Consider the following 24052-nt stretch of genomic DNA (forward strand, 5'->3'; position numbering starts at 1 on the left):
ACAAAACCAAACGAAAAAGCTCAACGAGCCGCGACAAGGGGGCGACAGAAGGGTGGAGGAGAAGCCGGCAATGAAATATTCTCGCGCACAATGAGCCGCCTTAATTATTCCAGCCGCGGTGGGTGCTAATTCAACATTTTCCGCGAGCTCGAAAACGCGAGACACCGCGTGCTGATTAACCCAGAAACTCGAGCCCGGTGTATCCTAAATTTTCGACACTGCAACCTATCATTGTTTGCACCCACCCTTTACTTAATTAACGACGTTAATCAGGCCGCTTCACTTTCTCTTACCCGATCGTTCTTCCCTTCAATTTTCCATTGACAAAATAAAGTGACAATACAACTAATTGCGTTCCTTGATGGCTTGCCAATTCAAAGGATTGTAAGTTTTCTATTTGATTTTTTAATCAATCGATATTGCCATTTTTGGAATTTTCGAATTTCTGAATATTAGAATTACTCAATTTTCTAAAATTAGAATTTTCTAATATTATATCTTCCCAATTTTCAAATTATCTAATATCAGAATTTCCTAATATACTTTTCTAATGTTTAATTTTAGAATTTCTCAATTTCCCAATTTCTTATTATCAGAATTTCGAATGTCCCAACTTTCTAATACTAGAATTTTCCAAAAGACCCAAATGCCAAGCTTCAACTTGAATAAATCTTAAATAATGGAAACTTGCATACCCGGTTGGCTTTGACATTTTTCAGAAACAGAAAAACACATAGTTCCATATTTTTCAAGAACACACGCGCAGACAAAATATCCTATTGCAAAACATAAACGTGCAAAAAATGCGCTAGTTAATGGCCACAATGGAAACGTGTACGTGAATCTTGAGCAAACACAAATACAGCATAACGAGGGGGTCGTTTGAATAAAGAACGATTTAATTTTTTTGTTGGTACCAACGTGTGACAAACTGTTGGTTGCTTTGCGAACCACGTCCGTCTCGTTTTCTAAGTGGACTCATGGTCGACCGGTTGCCGGACCTACGGTGAAAAAGTAAGAAAAACACGCGAGCGTGTTTTAAAATTCAACAGCCAACACGACCACCAACGACAACAATACATTTGCATGTCAAAGGCAGCACGGATAAACTATGCGGAAGGAGGTCAGAAATCTTCGGCTCGATGCACTGGAATCGTTGGAGAAATATGTATACCAAACACGAGGTACCTGGCGACTATACTTTGGTCCAAATGTGTACAAGGCCTTTGCCTTTGCCTTTGCAGAATTGAGTGAAAAATTCGTCTCAGTACACGGCTATGCTTCACTTGAGATGCTAAAAATAATTTCTTTTTAGAAAATGGTATTCTTTGATCTAATTTAACAATTTCATAGTGAATTCAGGAGTTGTATGTTTAATGATTAATTTTGGAACATAGGATTTTCATTCAGATTTTCATGACATAAAAATATTACGAAATAGTTCTTGTGATATATTAAATTAAAGCTTGAAATCTGTAGAAAATTACTGTGAAAATGCACCTTTCATTAGTTTTGTTAATGTAAAATAGTTGACGATTGAATGCAGCAAACGATTAACATGAAAGCAATGATTTTTGATAGAGTAGGTTGTTATATTTTGAATTTTGCTAACAATCACCATAAGTTAATTTCAAATTTCATATCAGCCAGGCAAATTGCATTAATCATCTAATTAATCTATAATCCTTTGATCCAAGAAAAAAAAACTTCATTGGAAAACTAGTAGAACCGTCGTGAAACTTTCAAATGGTTCACATATAGGAGCGCATCAAAGCAAACGATATTTAAGGCCATCCACAAGGTTAGTCTCGTTACGTGCTCGCAAGCATATAAAGGTGCTTAGCTAACCATGCGATTTGCCATTCGAAATCAGTGGGGAGAAGTGATCGCACAGGTTCAAAACGACCCAGACACTTTGATCGACGAACCGAGACGCACAGTGTTACGCATACCTCTTCTGATGTCTCCCTACTGGGAATTAGATTATAACGATGCCCGACAACGTTTAATTAAAGAACCAGGATCTCGCTGCGTACCATCATGTTCCCCCCGAACCGACTTGACACGGTTCTCTAACGCTTCCGTTTCAGGGGATTTTTGGAAAGGGTTGAGGAGAAATTGGTCATATTTTGCAGTTGCAATTTAATGAACTATAGTACTGGTGAGTTGTATTTGGTAAATTTAATAATAGAAAGAAAATTTTATAATAATTTTATAATAAAATATCTCTAATTACTGATAATATTCAGAATCATTTCCTCATGGTTAATTTTACTAAATTAATTGTTTCAATCGACTGTGATGTATCCTCTATAAGTACTTTGTGAATTATCAATATAAATAAATATTTATCTTCAATCCCAATTAAAATTTTATGGAACAGATAAAAATGAGATAAGCTTAAATCACGAGTATGGAAAGGAACAGTCGAAAGTTCGATTAATGAAAATAAGAAAAGGAAGAGGTAGAACTGCGTTCATCGGCACTTGCACGATTTTCCCTAAGGGCGAGGAAATCGTGAGCAGAGGGGAATTGGACTCCTTCCAATTCGCAAAGTGGAACGAACAACGGAAGTACGCCGTTTATGGAAGTGGAACGTGAAACGAGGATGGAATTGAGTTAATTCGATTTTCGGCCACGATTTTGCGACATCTGCCCGCTACTTCGAACCACGCAAGTTTCATTTCGTGGTACAAACATTGCGGTATCGGGTTCGTTACATTTTCACTGATGATTTTCCAAAACTGTTTAACTATTTTCTATTCTATACAAGAACTAACAATTCCATTCATGCAATTTTCAATTATGATTTCGGTAACCGTTTAAAACTATTAATTCATAAATAAATCCATACTGAATCATTATGATACATAGTTTATAAATTCGTATAATTAATTAGAGGAATATTGCTTAATATTCTTGATAAAAAAAAATAAATATAAAATGAGAAGAGTGGAGATTCGTAAATAGAGTCTCTTTTTTTTTAAATACATTCATTTAATTTTTGATAAAAATATCTGTATGCCAAGAAGAAATTACTTTTTCTTTCATCTTTCAGCCTCACTCAGACCGTAAAACGAAAAAATATTGTTAGATTTAGAGAATCGATGATAAGATTGCTACCGACCATCGGAACTCTGAAGTGTTGAAACGAACAGGTAAAAAAAAAAAAAACGATAGAAAGGTAGAAGATTATCTGACAAAGAGATCGACTAGGTGCTGATCGTGCTCGCAGCCGATCGCCAGAGCCGGTTTCCGGTACATTCGATTTCCTGCACGCGAGTCGATAGGAAATTGATTCGAACGATGCGCCCTCATCGTCGCTGCATTTCAAAGTTTGGCTGGAAAAACGGGACCAGAGAAGGGAATAACGTTATCGAAGTCGGACGAACCGGAAATGCTCTCGTTCTTCATATTCTGACACATTTTTATCATCTATTTAACTCTTTGAGTTAATATTCATACGTTACTGCGATAAATCAATCACAAATTTTATTAGAATCTTCTATTTCATTAACCGACTTCGAAAAGGAGGAGGTTACTCAATTCGATCAGTATGTATTTTTTTTCTTCGGTAAGTTTAACTTTTGCCATTTTCCTTTTTGCAGTATTTAATTTTATATCTTAAAAATTTGATTCAATGACTTGATGTGAAATTAAAAATTGTTAACCAAAAGTACATTTTTAACGCGAAATTAAATGTTGAATTTAAAACAGAAATTAAAATTAAGGTATCTTGAAAATTAATCGCCTAAAAGCATTAATTGGAGAATGTTGAATAGCACTTTATCATAGGTTTTTCTGCTTCTACACTTAATTTACCTAATTACATTTTAATGTACCTAGCTTCAATGAAAGGTTCAAAGAATTTCTCTTAAAAATAATGAAACAATAGCAATTTATCTTCTACAATCTGTTTTATTTTTTGTTCAAATGTCTTTTACAATTTTAGCAAATTAATTCTAAATTTGTAAAATCTCTTTTTTGAAATATAACTCATGAAAGTCACATTAAATGCACCCCGTTGATCGACGAATATCACTTCCAGAAATTGCAGTAATGCGATCACATTAATTACCATCATTAAATATTGGCACGATGCAAATTATTTATTAATTGTAAACAGATATATCTTCAATACGATTCGTGATCAATGAGGATAAATTAATGATTTGCTTTCCACTGTGCGAATGATTGAACAACATTGAGTAATATTCATTTTATTTACATGTACTGTAAACTAAAGTGAAAAAATAAAAATTTAACATTTTTTTATGTCAAAATATTAAAAAATATTAATTTTTAAATAGTATAATTTAATCACTGCTGACAAAATCTTGAAAATATTAAATTCTTATACTTTTTAATTATTGCTAGCCACAATGATGATAAAATATTCCATTATTATTTTATAATTAATTAATTAAATAAGCAGAGCTTCATCATAACTTAAAAAGATCTCATAATTTTTACACAATTTTCTGCTCTATAAATGTTTCCCTTATCACCGTGCACCCTTATTTTTTTGCCATTCTTCTCCACCTAATAACTGTACCCCTCATCTACATATCTATGACCCACCCTCCTCCCTAGCCGCGATAAAAAGTGATCAGAGGGTAGAAAATTGGCTGCAACTTGAGGGAACTTCATAAACATCGTTTTTACAAGCGTTTGAACATAATCTTATTCGTAATTCATTTTTATACCAAAACTTATCTTTCTTTAAATTTTTTCGAGAAGAAAGAAGAATCCTAATTTTATGATAGGTTATTAACTACTGTATATTATCCAACCATCGCAGAGAAAATTCCATGATGAACAAGTACAGCTTGTTTACCAAGCAATCGGTCAATTAAACCTTCCAAGTATTAATTGATGTGCAGAGAATGCGAGATAAACAGAGTAAGACAGTTACACCTTAATGAATATTGATCCCCAAAGGTGGCCAATTCTCGATGCTAGAAGAAACTAGATCAGAATAGAGAATTTTGGTCCCTAGTGAGTGTAATGGCTCAGGCTCATCGACCACCCTCTAAGTAAGATAAATGAACCCCTAATATCGGTATTCTGATACCGATACAAATGGAACGATATAAGTACGGTATACTGTTCAATAGAGAGTCATTTTCGAAACGTAATTACCGTGGATGATTAATTCTTAAAAAAAGAAAGTTAAGTGAAGGTATTTCAAAAGTTATATCCAATATTCTAAATGGAACTGTTTCCACCACTTGTTCATTTTTTGTCGACACTGTACCTTGACCCTTTTTTACATAGAATTACCTATTCTGAAATAAAATTCGAATTTATTTCTCTTTGTAGACATGATTCATACAAATGTTTCTTTAAATGGTCCTCGAAACGATTACATGTATTTATGAGTAAGGAAGTTGATATCATCAGCATGAATTGCGAATGATGTCACCTACCTAACATGATTCAGTGACTACAGATGCAACAAGAGTGTAAGTACATACTTTTGTTTTCAAGGAATCTTGATTTTGTGCCTTGAAAACGGACGCCATCTGATCTATAGGTACTAGTATAAAAATGTGAAATGCATGCACTGCGCCAGTCTAACACATGTTGATGGTAACAGCAGATTACTGCGATATCAACAACTATACTTCGCTATTAGTCAGTCAATGTCTCGAGCTCAGCGACAAAGGTATGTCCAGTCTTCTTGGGTGATCCAACCCTTTTTCCAACACTAGATTTGGTGGGTTCACCGACAAAAACGGTGAAGCCACCAGGGCCACGGGCGCCGGGAGTGGGGGTTCCAGACGCCCTTAGGCCTCGTTCAGACTATGCAACTAAGTTGTACAACTTTCCGTGCAACTGAGGGTCCGAATTTCTGTGTTTCTAGCCGTGTTTGTACCAGGTATGCCGTCCGAAAAAGAAAATGGTTTTCTCTTGTAGAAAACCATTCGGACGGCATACCTGGTACAGGAACGGTCAGAAACACAGAAATTCGGACCCCCAGTTGCATGGCCGGTTATACAACGGTCGCCGTGGGGTTTTAGTCAGTAGGAATCTGACACTCCCCCGCCGCCCTCCCCCAGGGGACGGTGGGGGGTCTTATGCAAGATTTCCCCACGTTAAAAAAAAAAAAAAAAAAAAACACTGATCCTTCCCTTACATCCCTACATCCTTTACACCCCTGCATTCCTTACATCATTGCATCCTTTATATCCTTGCACTAGATAATAAAGTTTTTGCAAAATTTAGTTCCTTTTTCTGGCACCAGATGGCGCTGCTTCGAGGTGTTATTTTTAGTTGAAATTTTTGCCGCTAGAGGGCCAAAATTTCGGCAAGCTTTAGTTCCTTTTTCGGAAACCAGATGGCGCTGATTCGAGGTCGAGATTTTAGTTCACATTTTTGCCGCCAGAGGGCCAAAATTTCGGCAGGCTTTAGTTCCTTTTTCGAAAACCAGATGGCGCTGATTCGAGGTCGAGATTTTACTTCACATTTTTGCCGCCAGAGGGCCAAAATTTCGACAAGCTTTAGTTCCTTTTTCGAAAACCAGATGGCGCTGATTCGAGGTCGAGATTTTAGTTCACATTTTTGCCGCTAGAGGGCCAAAATTTCGGCAAGCTTTAGTTCCTTTTTCGAAAACCAGATGGCGCTGATTCGAGATCGTGATTTTAGTTCACATTTTTGCCGCTAGAGGGCCAAAATTTCGGCAAGCTTTAGTTCCTTTTTCGAAAACCAGATGGCGCTGAGAAATGCAGAAATTGCAGAGATAAAGAATTCAGGAATGTAAGGGATGCAGACATCTAAGGGATGTAAGGCTGTAAGGGATGTAAGGCTGTAAAGGATGTAAGGCTGTAAGGGAGGTAAGGCTGTAAGTGAGGTAAGGCTCTAAGGGATGTAAGGCTGTAAGGGGGGTAAGGCTGTAAGGGCGGTAAGGCTATAAGGGATGTAAGGCTGTAAAGGATGTAAGGTTGTAAGGTTGCAAGGGATGTAAGGCTGTAAGGGATGTAAGGCTATAAGAGATGTAAGGCTGTAAGGAATGCAAGGAATGTAACAGAAACAGATATGTAAGGGATGGAGGGATATACGAGATATGGGGTTGAGCCCCGTGAGGTCCTCGAAGACAAACAAAATAAATAAATAACTGGGAGGGATGAGCCGAGGCCCATAAAGAGGGATAAAATAATAAAAGACTTGGGAGGGTGGTTCCGCATAACCCACAAATAGGGCTAAAATAATAAATATAAAGATAAAATAATAGACGGGGCAAGCAAGAGGAATAAAATCATCATGTTCATTTTTTCAATGAGTTTATTCAATAAACTAAGAAGATATATACAGCAAATTATATAAACGCAGAAAATAAAATAAGAGTGTATGTATATTTAACAGATAGATCCGCACTCCTCGGTGGTCGCTATGAGACTGTGGGGTTTCCATCTCGCTCTAGGTCGAATGGTTGACAACGGTGCCGCAGCCAGCTATGTACCTTTACTGAAATCACTGTCTGAAGATTTTTTTTTAACGTGGGAAAATCTTGCAGAAGACTCCCCGCCATCCCCTGGGGAAGGGTAGCAACTTTATATGTTCCTAAAGTGGTCATTCCTTTTCTATAATTAGCAATCAGTCATTTTGTATTAAGAAAACCAATGAAGCATTTATATAGTTATTTTCAGGAAACTTTAAGCTTTAAACTGATATACTACAAGTAAAATTTTGCAATATTTGTATGTTATGAAATTATTTAAAACTCTTTATAAACATTACAACCTTCTTAAGAATCCAATAAAGTCCACAAAAAATGAACATTTTATTTTCCTTTCTTATTTCATGATATTGAAAGAACTAAAGAAATCAGAATTTTCATTCAATCGAACGAGCTATCGGTTTTTCGACCGAGAAAGTAGGAGTTATCGAGTGATTCGAGAGGGAAACGTCAAGCTCGAAGCAGCTAATGAGGCTCGTCACTCTCGTTTCCTCCGATCGTTTGCTTCGACAAGGTACAAATAAAAAACAACCTAATACTTTAGATAAAGTTCTATTTATGTGGTGGTACAGGAGAACTAGGCACGCGAATACACAAGCACTATTTCTTCTCGTTATGAATTTGTGCGACTCGAAGAAACTGGATATCTCGAGAATAATGCCGTTCAATTCTGACCACTTCAACTTTATCGAAAATTTTTAAACGGGGAAATGAAAATCGTAGATGTCAAGATGTAGATGTGAAGAAATATTTTGAAATGTTTTTAGAATCTCGAAAATGTTCATTATTTTTAAGCAAACTTCAATAAAGAGAATTTATTTTTAATAAATTTGTAGTATTTGTTATTTTCTTTAATCCCTTACTTTTAGATTTTTCTAGCAACTAAATATTCTGGATTATTTTTCCAATTTACAAATGGCATTCGGAATTTTAATTAAAATTTACTTATCCAATTATGTAGCAGAGTGTTAATATTTAAACAATTCAAAGTAGAATTGTACTTTATAGAATTTTCATTTTGTTTAACAGAAATTCTTTCCACCATGAGTAATAGCATAAAGTTCCGTTAGAAAAAAGGAATAGAAGGGAACGAAGCAAGAACAACAGGAAATTACACGGTGAATTAATTACGTGAGCAAGTGACCGGCAGTCCTAATGATCGACCGCAAAAACCACAAATTTCTGGGCTGGTGTGTGGTAATTGCGCGAGTAAAATCGCATAAAATCCACGCGTTGACCAAGAACGAAGTAACAGCATGTCGACAGTGCGGCTTGCACAGCCTGTGACGATCACCAGAGATCATTTGAACCAGATCAAAATTATTTAACCCTATCTAAATACTTTTAAAATAATGCTTTCTAAATATATGGTCGATTGTGGTTAATAGTGAAAGAGTTAAATTTCTAATACTCTATGAATTCTGTAAACGTCGTCTAATATTTTTCTAATTTTATCATACTTGCAATATTATTTTGGAAATATGGTCTCAATTTGGAATGCAAGCACTCGAATACTATTTTCAGAAAAAAATTGTAACTTAGTTTATTCATTATTATAATTTCTAATATTTCAATTTTCATACAATATTAATTTTATTGCAAATAGCGAAGTTTTATACTCAGCATGTAAATATACGAGCAGTTTTGTACCGTTTTCAATATGAGCATAGAAAATCATGCAACTTGAAAAATTCTAAAAGTTCCATTATTTCATGGAAAAACTGATGGACAAGATTGTAATAGAAAGAGGAGATGAATTCTTTTTAAATTGCAACGTTGCCTATCAGTTTCTATCATTCATCGTTATCTAGATTCACGGATCTAAATATTTTTCTGAAAACGAAATCTGTTAAAATTTTCAGTTTTTCGCTAGCGAACGCATTCCACTCTCTGCGCATTCAGCGAAATTTGATGCAATCTTTGCATATCGAAAACCGTGTTTCGGGAAAAAAACGAAAACGAGACAGACGTCATGACAGGAAAATACGGTATTTTCGGTAAATATTTTGAAAGAGAGATAAAAATGTGTTGAAAATTGTTTTATGGAAATTCTTTTTTCTCTAGTTTAATTTACTTCAGATAGATTTTTAATACGAACTATATATTGATTTTGAACAATCCTCTTTTTTAATTATTCCATTACCACAAAAGTTCTGTGAAAATGATTAAATTTTGATTAAATATTCTATATAAATCGAACTGAATAATTTTTTGATACATAAAATTTTTAAAGAGGAAATTAAATAAATAAACACACCAAAAGGAATAAAGTGATAAATAAATTCTACTATTATTTATTCGAATTTTATAACCAAGATATTTTACAAAAATAATGCACCACTGAACCATAGGCATTCATCAAGCATTCATCATTCTTTGAAAATAGTTCACGACACGGTTATAAAAATTTCTATGGATTTTCTTTCGAAACACACATTTATCTGGGTAGCTTGTCTATTGTTCCACTGAACTTTTCATCATTCTATTGTTTGTATCTTTTATTTCTACACAGTAGCCAAAGAAATTCCTGCAAATGTATGGATTGAAATCCATAAACATGTGTTTCAATGAACAGAATATGTAATTAATAACAATCTTTACAATCTTAGATCTAAATTAAAATATTTTTCAGACGAATAGATCATTCGAAGTAAAATGATAATTTTCGCAGAAAATTTACAAAAGTTGCAATAATAAATATGATAAAATTGAAATGTGTCGAAGTTTACACTAGGGCTTGGATTTATGGCGGGGACTGCTGGTTTTTCTCAACCTGGTCATTTGTGCCATCCTGAGTGTCCTGACTTCGGATGGTGCTCGTGATGTTAAAAAGTAAGTAACAATAGGCAGTCACTCGCTGTAAATCTAAAAGTCTTAAGTGGTGTCTCAGTCACCACTTGGATACCCTGGCAGTTGACCTAGGGCCAGGTCAAAACTTTAGTTATTGAGGGTCGCATTCGCCCACCCAGACGAGTCTCGTGTTCCCCTTCCAGAATGGGAACGCGCTAAGGACGCTCAAACACTAAAATTCAGAAAAAAGTGACTTCACTTCGTTTTCTTATTTTGTACAAATGGTTCCCAAGTTTTTTTTTTTAATTATAATTTGTCTCTTTTTGAATAACTATTACAGCTGTACTATAATCATTGCATTTATTAATAATTAATTACATACACTGCAATTTTTATAGAATTTAAGTTATTCAAAATAGAATATAAAATTTTAGTTTAGAATTATATAGAATATTAGTTATTCAAAAAGAGACAAATTATCATTACAAAAAAAAAAAAAAAAAAAGAAATGGGAACCAAGGATTTGAACCGAGAACCTTTAGATTGCGAGTTATGTGTTTAACCACGGAGCGGATCCATGACTCGCAATCTGAAGGTCCTCGGTTCAAATCCTTGGTTGCCAAACATTTTTTTTTTTTTTTTATAATAATTTTTATGTAATAGTTATTCAAAAAGAGACAAATTATCATTTTAAAAAAATTAAAAAATGTTGGGAACCAAGGATTTGAACCATGGATCTCTAGATTGCGAGTTGTATAATAAATATCATAATGGCAGAAAAAATGTGTGCAATCATTCTTTCCCAACCATTTTGATTGGGTGGACCAATCCTTAACAAAATGCTAGCAACAATAATTTTTGTAATTGCGAGATATTTTTATTTTTACAAATATTACCAATATTGCCAATATTATATTTTTCCTATCATTTCAATTAACGTAAAATTATGGTTGGGAATTGAAAAATGAAAAAAAGAACCAACATATTAAAAATAAGGCAAGCGCAACATTTTCATCGGTTACATTATTAGCGGTTGTAACGAGGTACGCTGATGCACAGAACCATAGAAGATGGCACTGTACACCCTGGAAAATGTACAACGCAACAGGCTAATTATACCATAACTAGGAACACGGTGCATCGCTTGTACGAGCCGATAATACAAGCGCGTTTGTCTTTACGCGATTAAAGACAGTGTAAGTTTCCGGCCGGTTATCCTGTAGGCGAACGATAAATCAACAGTCACGACTGGGGGCAACGGTGCGAATGACGGAAACGGAAGTTTTCCCGTGGCTATTGCGATCAGAGATCAGGCAACTTTTCTTGCCAAGATACTGGCCCGGTCCTAAAGTGATTAAAGTTTTTGTTTCGACTCGAAACCCTGTTCGACGTCTACTTTTAATTAAAAGAATTGTAGAAAATTCTTTAAACTACAGTCTTTGTTACTGACAATCAGAGGAGGCTGAACTTCTTTTTCAGATGATTAAAAATTATATTAAAGTTTTGTTGATTTAGGAGTTAGTGGTAGATCGATGATTATTTTTAATTGTGGAATATTCTATTATAAGAAATACAGAAAATTTGATATAATTTAATAATACAAAATATCACTTATGGAACATTCATTTGAATTTTAAAAATAAATTTTAATCCTTAAGATACCAAGATGGGTTTTTGATCATTTAATTTGAAATTAATAATTTAATTGAAATTACTATTTTTCCAATCTATGAAAATTATGGTACATATTTTTTTAAAAGATTGCATTATCCTTTGTTTCAGAATTCTCTTTCATTTGATGTGTAGACTAGGACTAATTAACGTATCCAATCAAATTTGTTTTGTAGTTTTAGACATAGTACAACTGGAATTACAAATCGTGTGACGTTTCTTCGTACATGAACATAAATTTACATCTGCACGTCATTACTATACAAGACCAAGCACACGAGATGTATCAAGTGTAGAATTAATGGGTCGGTTTTAACATCGCTAAAAGCACCAATTTGTTCCCAAAATTCGAATGCATTTACAAAGGAAACGCATTGCTCTGCTGTTTACCTCTCTACTACGTTTACACCATGTGTCTTGATAATGAGATATTGAATTTGATTGATTACACATCGTTGAATATCTTTGAAATCAACTATGGATTTAGTACTTATTATATTTAATAAAATATGAAATTGGAATAAATTGGAGATTGACTTTGGAATAAGAAAAAAATTAATTCTAAAATTAATTACCACCTTGATTGCTAATGGATCACTGGTGCCTCAAATGTAATATAATTTAATAATCAAAAAGAGAAAAATAATTTTGAATAGAATTACTGTTACATAAAATTACACGTTCGAAACTAAAAGTTAAAAATAATTGAAATTTGTAACACAATTTCAAATAATAATCGTTACATTGCATAAATGAAATAATCTCAATGAGATAAGCTCGATACATGTTTCCAATATTTTTAATTACACCTCGAACATTATAAACGACTGGTATTGTTTTATTCATTTCAATTTTAAAATACCTCTAATAATTCACTTGCAAACTTTAAATAAATTGCTTCTAACATTTCAGGCGTTGTTTCCGATAACAATGACGATATTGATAATTAAATTTTTAATTAATCCTAATTTCAACTTTTATAAATTATGAACAATAACAGCATCGATTACGTTTCTAGTATATCATTTAAATCGTACAAAACTGCGATAAAGAATTCGACCTCCGAGTGCGTTTACGAGATGAATATTCGTTCGATAAACGGTGCATTTTAAAAATCAACATTTACTCACCGGAAATACGTACAGTGTGAGATAATTCATTCTGTTGACGTGCAACGCGTTCATTAATACTAGAACAAACGACGATAAATGTATGCCTATATTAAAATTGAAAAATAAATAAAGAATGAAAAATCAATTAACATCTACAGTTAATTTTTATCTTAACAAGGAACAATATACACTTCCATAAAGGCACCTTAATAAATTCTCTGATTTAAAATAAAAATTCATTATAACCAAGTGAGTTTCCCTATAATATTAAAATTGTAGCACTGAATAATTTTCAGATGCAATTTGTAATTATTTTTTTCATTCTTCACATGAAACATTTATTTTCACAACAAACGATTCACGTATCATAAGCACCATATTCTTATCAATTAAGTGCTCTTATCAAACGTACACAATAAATGCGTGTAGAATTCGCAACAGTCCCCTCGATAACTATTTACTTAGATAGTATATATTCTGTTAATTAAAAGGAATGTAAAAAATATGATACGTTTGATATAAGTTTGAAACAGTTAATCATTTGTTAAATGGTATTATTAACAATAAACGTATTGCAATGGTATATCTCCGAAAAGAAATGATACAAAATAATACAGATTATAAATGATAGGATCGTATCACTTCATTTTCGATTCTGAAAATTGTACGTTTATCACTATCTATATGGTTTAAAAATTTGATTATCGTGTTCAATAATGTGCAGCATGGTGCAATGTTTATATTCAAATAATACGCATTTGATTTATCAAAGTTCTGATTTACAAAAAACTATTAATATTTTATCAAACCACATATTTGCATGAACATCCACACTCTCTAATATTTATTACAAACAATGAAACTAACAAAATATGAACAATCTTTTTTTTTAGATTGTGTGCATAGATCAAACTTCACAGCTAGATCATTTTACGGGTAAAGTCAGAGATGAATAAAGAAACAAAAAAATGCAATACCATTTTATTTTTCTATTCATTCGATCTACCAACGTGATAGTTAATACTTTTAGAAAAAATATTTTTTTTAGAAGTACCTCTCCAAAAACATAGAAAACAAATTCATTATATTATTGCAAATATGAATTAAATTTTCTTCTAAAATAACAGCGTTGGTAATGAAAATTAAATAATCTGATAAGAAATCTTGAAAAAGGAACAAATGATGTAACTAACAGAGTCGATAAAATCGCAATAATCAGAGTCGATAAGATCAATATCTGCATTAACTTAATAAAACGGAATTATATAGTACGTAAGTAAATATTCTATGAAGTAAAATTGATGGTTAAAATAATTGCAATATCTGATCGAGGTTGATTAACCCTTTGATGGATTAAATCATTGGCATTGATGGATTAAATCACTCTCAGACCACCAAACATCTGGCCGCAATTTTAAAACTATAAGATTCTAAGATCATAAGGTTCTGAAATTCCAAAATTCCAGAATTCTAAAATTCTAAAATTTCAAAAATCTAAAATCAAAATTAAACATTCGCAATCGCCAAAAAATCCGAATTACGCCAATGATTCCACCATGATTAAAATCACCTCAAGTAGACGACGTATCGCGAGACGTCACGCCTTATCACCTGTTAACCGCAGATCACCGGTGTATCAGACACGTTGCTGATACATACGTGCAAATCTCACGGTTATCTCTGGTGATGCGTCGTTATCAAGGAAAAATCGTGGCGTTCGAGTCGAACAGAAGTGTGCAAAACCGATCGTAACCGGCAAAGGGGGCCACCGTCTACAAGAGAAACGAAGAAGGGAAACAAAAGAGTGACGAATGATACACGTTGAAAGGAGATGAAGATAATGTAAAGGGAGCCGGAAACGAAGGGAAGACAATAGACTGTCGAATCGTCGCGTCAAGTCAACGGTCTTTTGTCTACGTTTCACGGTGTCTACGAACGTGCCACGGCGATCGAAAAGAATCATAATCACGGAAAATAAATCGTATAAACGTTTCTGAGATCCATTCACCATCAATAATCGATGATCCATTGTGAGGAAAAGTGATCGAACGACTTAATAGTGAAATAATCTCGACGACCACATCGTTTTTGTATTGTAAGTATTTCTTTTCTTTATTATTTTTCTCGCATTCTACGCTTTAGAGAATTCTTCGTGGTTATTGGAATAAGACGTATTATTGATAGTCTTTCTTTGGAGGAGTTGATCGTTCTTTTTTAATTAGAGGTTTACTTTTCAGATGGATTTCGATAATATTTTAAGATTATTCTTTGCTTTTTAATCATTTTTAATTTTAGCCATGAGAAACTGATATGTAATATGTAATCAAACCACAATATGCTATTTACTTTTATAAATGAAAGTTGATGTTTGCCATAAACTAAATGAATTTATTTTATTTATATTACTGATTGCTTTTTTAATATATTTTTATTACTATTCGTATGTTTTATTTTAATAAACAAAAATTTTCATTTCCTCTGAGCACTTTTCAATTTCATCAAAATTTATCCATCGTTGCAAATAAAAAAGGCGTTACTATACATAGTTACGAAAACGATAAATTAATGTGATGTTATAGGTCGAATACAGTAAACGTAAGAAGGTATTTCAATATTTCGTTTCGTTTTTTTATTGTTTCAACTTACTTTTTTATTCGAATTCCAGTCGTGTTACTTACTGTTAGATACAAAATACACATACGGCGCAGAGTTGGTCAATATTTATTTGAATAACGAATAAAAAACGTGGTATGGAATAAATGACTATCTGAAATAAAATGCTATTTCCCCGATCAAATAATTCACTTGAATCGAATGTTGTTTTATTTGAGAATATAAAATATTTTACTTCAAATAATTTCTTGTTTCCAGGATTAATATCATAGTTTTTAAAATGACAATATCATTAATAAGATAAAATAATATTTTTTTAATTGTATAAGGCAAAGATGAATATTTTGATAAAAATTTCAACCAACCTTCTTTTTTAATTTTGTGAGAATTTAATAATTATAAATAACTCTGAAATTCAAATACAATAAATAATTATTTAAAATTACAATCATAGAAATGTCAAGTCAGTTATTTGAAGTTTACAGTAGATAAAAAGTTATTTTTCTGCTATTCGGCTATTCGATAAGATCTAAATTTGTTATGCTAACACAATGAAATCAATGATGTCATCAGGACACAAATTCAGTCATTTTTGTCCTCGACACCAGTTCTTCGCACGTGTTCCAGTCGAATTTCGTTGTGTCAATATCTACTATCAAAAAACAGAGATGACCGAAATAGCGAAACGAAGCTCGGATATTAACCGAACGTGAAATATTTCGAGCGCGTTTTAATGTTTTTTCACTATTTGTATGGGATTTTTGCTTTGTCAGCTGTCGTAAAAAACGAAATCCGACACTAAGAGAAAGCTTTCAACGAGGTTAAAATTGTAATCGATTGCTTTTATCTTATGACAAAATCAGTGCATTTCACGATTGTTTTTTGTTTCTAAATTTTAACATTCAATCAATGTTACATTCTATATTTATCGTTCATGGTTTATAGAAAAGTTATAATTTTTATAATACTGGACCTATTTGGATTTTTTAAACATCTAAAAATTTACAAACAATTTTCGAAAAATTAATGTTTTATTCATTCTGTTGATTTCAAATTTATAAACAATTATCTAGATAGAAGTTCAATGCTAAACATTGATACGTGGAATCTATTTTCATAGCTGATTCCACATTTTATTTGCATCATCACTCTTATTAAATCAGTAACATTTTATAATTACCAAGAAAAAAGCAGCAATAAAAAGTCAGTTTGTACATCTAATTAGAAGCTATGAAAACCAATATTTTTGTGTTAAATCTTACACAAAAATGCTTTCAAAATTCAGCTATTTTTTAACATGTCAACAATGCAAGAGATGCTCTGTTACAACAATTTTTAACCATTATATACCTTCCTACAAGCAATCAAATATACAGCTAATATTTGACGACATAAAAATATCGCAAAATAATATTTATTTTACATCGAACTATAGCTTAAAATTTCAATAAAATATCTACACAACGTTTCCCTGATGTTTCTTAATATAAATTATCCGGCTGCTAGTTATATGAAATAATGATCAATTTTGGAACTTATAAAATCTGATAGAATTTCATGACATAAAAGTATTATAAAATAGCACTTAATGGTACATTAATTTGAAGTTGAAGGTTTTATGAAAACAGTTACGTAAATGCTTCATCAGTATTTTTAATAGAAAATGATTCGTTCTTCGTTTGAACAACTAATTTTCTATACTTATTGTATTTCAAGAAAAAAGCGATTTTATGACCCAAAAACTGTAATCGAAAATTACTTTATCATTTCCAAATATAGGCAACTGAAAATTGGATATTCGCGAACAGATTGTTTTATAAAGAAATAACCGTACTGGGTCAACCATGACCCGAACCTACAAAATGGAATGTATTCGTTTTATAATAACATTTAAAGAACTTTAAAAACAGACTTTAAAATGAAATATCAATTATGACCGTTTCAATGGTCTATCGTTCAAGGTTTAATTAACACATTGTGACCGAGGGGCGTAGATCTACGCTCGGTGAAGAAACGTAAATCCTGATAGCATAGATCTACCGTCTTAAAAATTCAGGCACCCAAAGTACATATAAAAAGAAACATGTAAAACTTAATGTATTAAAATATACCCCTTGATATATACTGTGGACCATTACTGACCCATATGATAGTAAAAATATTGAACGGAAGTATCCTCGTTATAACCTTAAACACCCAGTCAATTTACTACATGTAAGAACCCCGACTGCCATTAAATCAAAATAACGATCGCCTCGAATTTATTGTACGCGTGCAACATTCGCGTAATTACTGCTGCAGGATATTAATCTTAGCGGTATACATAACCCCTCCGCGTACCCGGTAAACGTACATCATAATGGGAATTTAATCGTACAAAAAATTCATTAGAAGCATAGTTGGCTCGGACAGAGGGTTCTCGCCTTTCGGTTTTCTTCGGGTTAAACATCGCCGAGAATTTGATAAATTCCAGACAACTAGCGCGGCACAAATGCCGTGGATAAAATGAAAGAAGAAAAAAAAAGAGCGAGAGAAAAGGGGGAAAAAGGAGGTACACCATGGCGAACGTATGACCCAGTTGAAACAATTTATCAGCGCTACAAAGCGTGCGACGCGCTCTGAAAAAGGATAAATAACAGATAACAAGAGATAAGCTGCGAGCCAATTTATCGCTACCGTCAACAATTTCGCACACTGAGAACGGAACTTTATGCAAACGCGTCGCAACAACCGATCAGTGAATAAGAAGCACGATCGTCCGGTTTTGCTAATGAATTTTTCCGAGAGAATCGTTTTTCAACGAACCCGCCCGGAAACTGTTTTATTTTTTCTATTAACACTATATGTATATCAAACGATAGACGATCTTTACTTAATCAAATTTTTTTTAGAAATTAATAGCTTTAAATTAGCACTTTAAAACATTTTATTATTTGAACAGTATCGTTACTGTTACGATTGAAATAACGAGAAATTAATTCGTACGGTATTTCAGTCGCGTCCGATCTCCTTTAAAGGAGCTCGATATACTGTATCGATCATCGCTCTTCGAATCTCAACTTACGGCTCAACATACGCGTGGAACGATTCAAATGAATCGTTCCCCTGTTCGTCTTGTTTAACATTCGCCAAGGATCCATGATCGATGAACTTTCGATCAAAGAGCAGCTTCGATATTATCTAGAAACGCGAGAAACGAATAAACTACTCACACGATTCAATCGCGTACTGCATTAGACGGTCTACTAAGAGTCGCAATTGTCACGGTCTCTCCTTCACCCAACAGTGACATTAGAACCACGTGATGGTAAGATCTAACGCGCATGCGCGGTCGAGCGAGCGGGCGGTTTACTGCCAAGCTCGCACGTGCGTTCAAATGAATCTAGTTGCGTTCCAGTAGTTTCCAGTATCTACGAAGGATTTACAGTGCCGTCGTCGTCCGTTACGTCTGTCGCAGCAAGAAAAGTAACGAAAAATAGAAGTGGGAATTTACCGTGAATCACGGTGAGTGATGGCGAACGTATCTAACGTTCGAACGCATAATAGTTGGGAACGAAAATACCGAAGACTGTAACCACGAATACGCGACCTACCCACGTGTGATGAGAATATCTGTTTTGCATACATGACACGATTCCCCGTGCAGCGATTTGTAACGCGTGTCGCGTACACGTCACGTAATCGCAAAAATTCACGCAACATTGAATATTCTTATTGGTTGCCTTGCACCTGACGTGAAACGAGATAACCAGCTGTTAGACTGTCATTTCTTTTTTTGTTTGCACTATCGTTAGTGGCGTAACCAGTGTCTCCATAAAAAATTTTCCTCGCCGTCTATTAATATTAATAATTTTATATAAAGTGTTTCTGTGTGTTATCTCTGATTAATATTCACCTACGTTTCACACGTTTTCCTTGCCTTTTTTTGGACACAGATACAAACGTAGGAACGGCAGTTACCGTGTGATGGTAGATACATTGTTGTACGGTGAATAATTTCTAATATAATCGTAGAAGGTAAGACGGTTATTATTAGACGTATCTTCAGCTATTAATCTTTTGTTCCCAAGTATTTGTGTACTGTATTGAATTTCAAGGTCGATCTTACCGATACACGGATAATCTTACTCTACGAATGTACCAAAATATCTCGCCCTTGTACAAAAACTCTCTGCTAAACCCAAACATTCGTTAGAGTAACGTTCAAGTTTGAAACGTAATTTACAAAAGAATTTATACGTAAAATGTTTCGTATACGTTCTGTACTAAATATTTATTCCAATTTTAATTTTTATAAAAATATATTTCTATCAATATCTGTACTTGATGAATACCTGAAAGCATCTTTACCATTGCTTTTCTCTCTGTTGATAATAAAACAATAATATACTTTTTAATTATGATATTAATGAAAATTTTTATACACTGTTTACAGATCAGTATTAAAAAATGGTATCATCAACAGTAGTGGAAAATGGAAAACCCAACCCACCAAGAAAATCCTGTGCAGCGGGTATTGGTCCAGGCAATTATCAGCTAGTTGGCTGGGATATGGATACCACGGGAAAAAGAGTTATAGATGAAATATGCCAGATAGCTGGTTATACACCTAATTCCTCGTATTCTCAATACGTAATGCCATATAAAAATCTCAATCCTCCAGCCATGAAGAGGCATAACATGAAAGTTGTGACTATTGGCAAATACAGAGCACTCAAAGATAATAAAACTAATAAGGTATTGATAAAGTTTTGTTATGTGCTTCTGTTTTCTGTATTTCATTAAATTTCATTAATGTTTCTAGGTAATAAAAACTAAGAGTGAAGTGTTTGCGCTCACAGACTTTTTAACATGGCTAGAATCTATTAAAGGAGATGCAACAGATGGAATAATATTGGTTTACCATGAACCACGAAAAGTTATCCCTGCTATGTTAATTGAATCCTTGAAGAAATATAATTTATTGGATGGATTCAAACAAATTGTGAAGGGTTTTGCGAATGGATTCAATGTTGCTGAAATGAAGTGTACAAACAATACAGTTCATTCATTTTCACTTAGAACATTGTCTAAAACTTTACTTAATCAAGTAAGGCAATTTATTGCATAATTTTATATTTAGTATTCCAAAAATACATAGTCATTCTAACATCGACCTTTATACTTTTTTCAGGAAAAACAATTAGATAATGCAAAAAACAGAGCATACCTGGCTTTACAAATAGTACAACACTTAAGTTCACTTGAAGGTACAAAAGAGAACGAAACGAATGGTAGTGGAGATGGAGATAGTGCCATGAAGAAAACTATAGAATTTATTAGGGAATTTGTTCAACCAGTAGAAATGGAAGAACAAGAGTATGCAGGTATATGAAATAGATTATAGAAAAATGGTATTGTTCAAGTGTGTAACACGCGTTGTCCTTGTTTCAGAGCTGAAAATAGTGTTTGAACGTCAAAATAGTTTAAGACCTATTTTCGGAGTCTACCGTGAAAATCGCCGGGAACGACAACATGCTAGTCCTTTACGGCGATTACTCGCCGAAGCAGGAATAGAATATACTCTGTTACAAGTTCGTATATTAGAAAACAAAGTCAAAATTCACATATTTACAGCAGTGAATCTGTGAATGATTAATGATTGATTTAAATTCCTTATGATACAGGAAGCGTGGAATAACGAGAAGAAGGAAGGTTTGGAGAAATTAATTAAGATGAATCTAACAACAGTTGATGAGAAGCAAATAGAAGATCTACTGATTATTCTCGAAGGCCATTTTGATCCTGATAAGAAGTCGAAGTTAAGAATAACGGGAGACAAGAACGAAATAAAAACGGAGAATTCGAAAATTATCGCCGATAAAGAAAATAATAATAAATGTGATTCTGGTGCTGAAAGTTCAGAAACCAGTTCACCGATTAAAGCAAAAACCGAACCTCCTGAGAACAGTTCAATTTTAACCCAAGAATAAGAACTGAACAATTTAGTTTTCTCCTTCAGTGCCTTTTAACTAATTATAAGGTCAATATTGTTATCGGTAACCGAATTTACGATCATTCCGTTCATTCTTATCATAATGTTATTCAAGTGTGATAAAAATATGAGTGTTATTTGTTGCAGTATTGTATTTAAGTTTTTATTTTCGTTATAACAAAAAATTAGATATCGTATCCTTGTAGGATACCAAACGCTAGGCTTAGTTTAACAAACATACGTACAAATAACACATTAATTATCATTCTTTTTTTTTTCTAGTTAACGATAAAGAAATATTTAATGATTCGTTTTGGTTTAACGATTAATTTTATGATAGTTGATTTTTATTTAATCAGATTAACGTTGTAACAAGTGATTATTTAGAGACTGGTCGACATAGAAATATATTCAGACACCAAATAAGTTTTCTTTTTTTTCATTATTTTTGAGATTAAGTGTATTTTTGTTTTCTTTTCTTTTTTTTTTTTTTTAATTTGCTACTAATGAGCTTGCGTACAAAATACATAGTGATATTAATAAATGAGTTATATACAAATATATACTTATATATTTTTGTACCGCAAGGTTTGTTAAAACGAATAATGCACTTGTTGCATTTAAATGTTAAATTTCATTGTATTGAACAATTCGAAAATAAAGAATTGAAATTGATTTAATTTCTCGCCTCGATCTCTCAACACAATCCTGCTGTACGTACTGTTATGAATAATATGTATGATCACGAAACTTAATTTGCAAGCGATTAAAACGTTCCATTATCCATGGAATAAGATTTTACATAAAAGATGATAACGGCACGTTTGAAGGGAAAAACAACAGAAAACTGCAGCGTGACTTCTCTCTGTCTGTTATAAGGCGTATCTGAAATCTGTGCAACCATTGAGATAAAGCGAGAAATGAATTAAATATATGAATGCCTATGCAGTGGACCGTTGTATCCGCTTATGGACTTCCATAAAGCATGCCGGACGCCTCGGAGCGTAAACAGGCTGGTGCACCGGGTAGAACTTTAAAGAAGAGTATTTACTTGCTAAGAAGAAGAGTATCGACGTAGCTCTCTTTAAAACTAGCCAAGGTTTAAGTATTCCACGAAAACTTGCCCTTAAGCGGCTTGTCGCGTTCAACGGAAATTTCTGACTATCTAACAGAGCGTGAACTGCGAGGATTTATTTCCTATCGTCCTCTTTCTATCTGCTGATTGATAATAGACTCAACTGAGAGATAGGAAACTATTTGTTATATTCTATTCACCTGGGATAATTATTGCTAAGAATACTACTATAATTATTGATGAGACATATATATAATTTTTTAGAAATTTTCTGAATGGAAGAAATAATTTCTAATTAGTCCACTTCTATGATTAACATTAATTTTTCATAGGCTATGAAAAGATGATTCTATCACTATGTTATTTGCAAGGAAATTAGAAGTTGCATTGAAGAAAAAAAGAAAAGAAATGCTGTCATTATAGCAACATCATTGTGTAGATTCTGAGTTATCAGACAGTAGAACTGTTTTTATTAATTTTTATTTTTTCCACGTACAACGAACCATGGAACACAAAATACTGGCAGTGCATCACGATTACTGTAAGAGGCAGCGAAAAGGAAATTGCTGTTACTGAGAGGCTCGTTAATCGAGTGCCCATGGCCGCAAGAAAGTATAGCGATAATTAATAATCCGTTGCTAGTAGAGATTATGTCTTTTGTTGTTGGCCACAGTCGGGATTCTAATAACAGAAATAAATTCGACTACCCGATATAATAAATATCAGTGTCCGTTAGTTGCACGTGGAACGCCAATGGTGTTTTTAATCAATCATCGTGATTCCGTATAAACTTTGAAATATATGCTTAATTAGAATAAATATATCAGTTTATAATTGAAAATACGAAACGTATTAATTTGTTGAGTATCAAAAAGTCGATTTGGGAGCACAGTAGGAAGTCTAAGACGATTTCATGACATAAAAGTATTACCAAATAAGACATATAGTATATCAATTTAAAGCTTAAAGATTAATAAAATTTACTACATAAAATTTTTATACAAATTGACTGATTATTTATTGAACATTGGATATTCGCAATGAGCTAAAAATTGGTTCATTTGTAATTTTCTTTAAGGATCAGGTTGAAACATTTACCATAGTCATTTTTGTTAATTTTTAAGCTTTCAATTGATATACTATAAGTGTTATTTTATTATACTTTTATGTGACGTTTCAGTATCAGCTGTTTGACACACAACAACGATACTATTTAAATGAGCATCGTCGCGTTATTATTCAACGAGTTCCCAGGAAGTGTTCACAATACCTAACGTCTTTTTATAACAATTTTATTACATCGTGATCCTCCATTTTTCACGAGGTCTCGGATTTCTGCGTCGACGGAATTTCCGACT

General features: G+C 33.2%; 1 protein-coding gene and 2 long non-coding RNA genes across 5 annotated transcripts in view; 1 reads left to right on the forward strand and 2 right to left on the reverse strand.

Annotated features, from left to right (window-relative positions):
- The window catches only part of LOC143305473 (uncharacterized), a 53925-nt gene that overhangs the window by 21735 nt on the left and 8138 nt on the right, over positions 1-24052 (reverse strand). The gene's annotated exons all lie outside the window — the stretch shown is intronic.
- LOC117604456 (uncharacterized) lies at positions 8366-18851 on the reverse strand. Of its 2 annotated transcripts, XR_013062440.1 has the most exons (3): positions 18710-18848; positions 13051-13109; positions 9765-10481 (listed from the first exon to the last, which is right to left on the reverse strand). It is a non-coding gene; the product is annotated as an uncharacterized LOC117604456 (long non-coding RNA). The 2 variants fall into 2 exon arrangements; XR_004581447.2 differs by lacking the exon at positions 13051-13109 and having other exon boundaries at positions 8366-10481; positions 18710-18851.
- exu (maternal protein exuperantia) lies at positions 19746-22110 on the forward strand. The gene is made up of 6 exons (XM_034324515.2): positions 19746-19861; positions 20081-20382; positions 20450-20734; positions 20819-21011; positions 21079-21218; positions 21312-22110. Exons 2-6 carry the CDS (start codon positions 20095-20097, stop codon positions 21615-21617), a joined length of 1212 nt encoding a protein of 403 aa, XP_034180406.1. The 5' UTR covers positions 19746-19861; positions 20081-20094; the 3' UTR covers positions 21618-22110.

This window comes from Osmia lignaria, chromosome 7 (assembly GCF_051020975.1).
Source record: "Osmia lignaria lignaria isolate PbOS001 chromosome 7, iyOsmLign1, whole genome shotgun sequence".
Taxonomy (NCBI): Eukaryota; Metazoa; Arthropoda; class Insecta; order Hymenoptera; family Megachilidae; genus Osmia; species Osmia lignaria.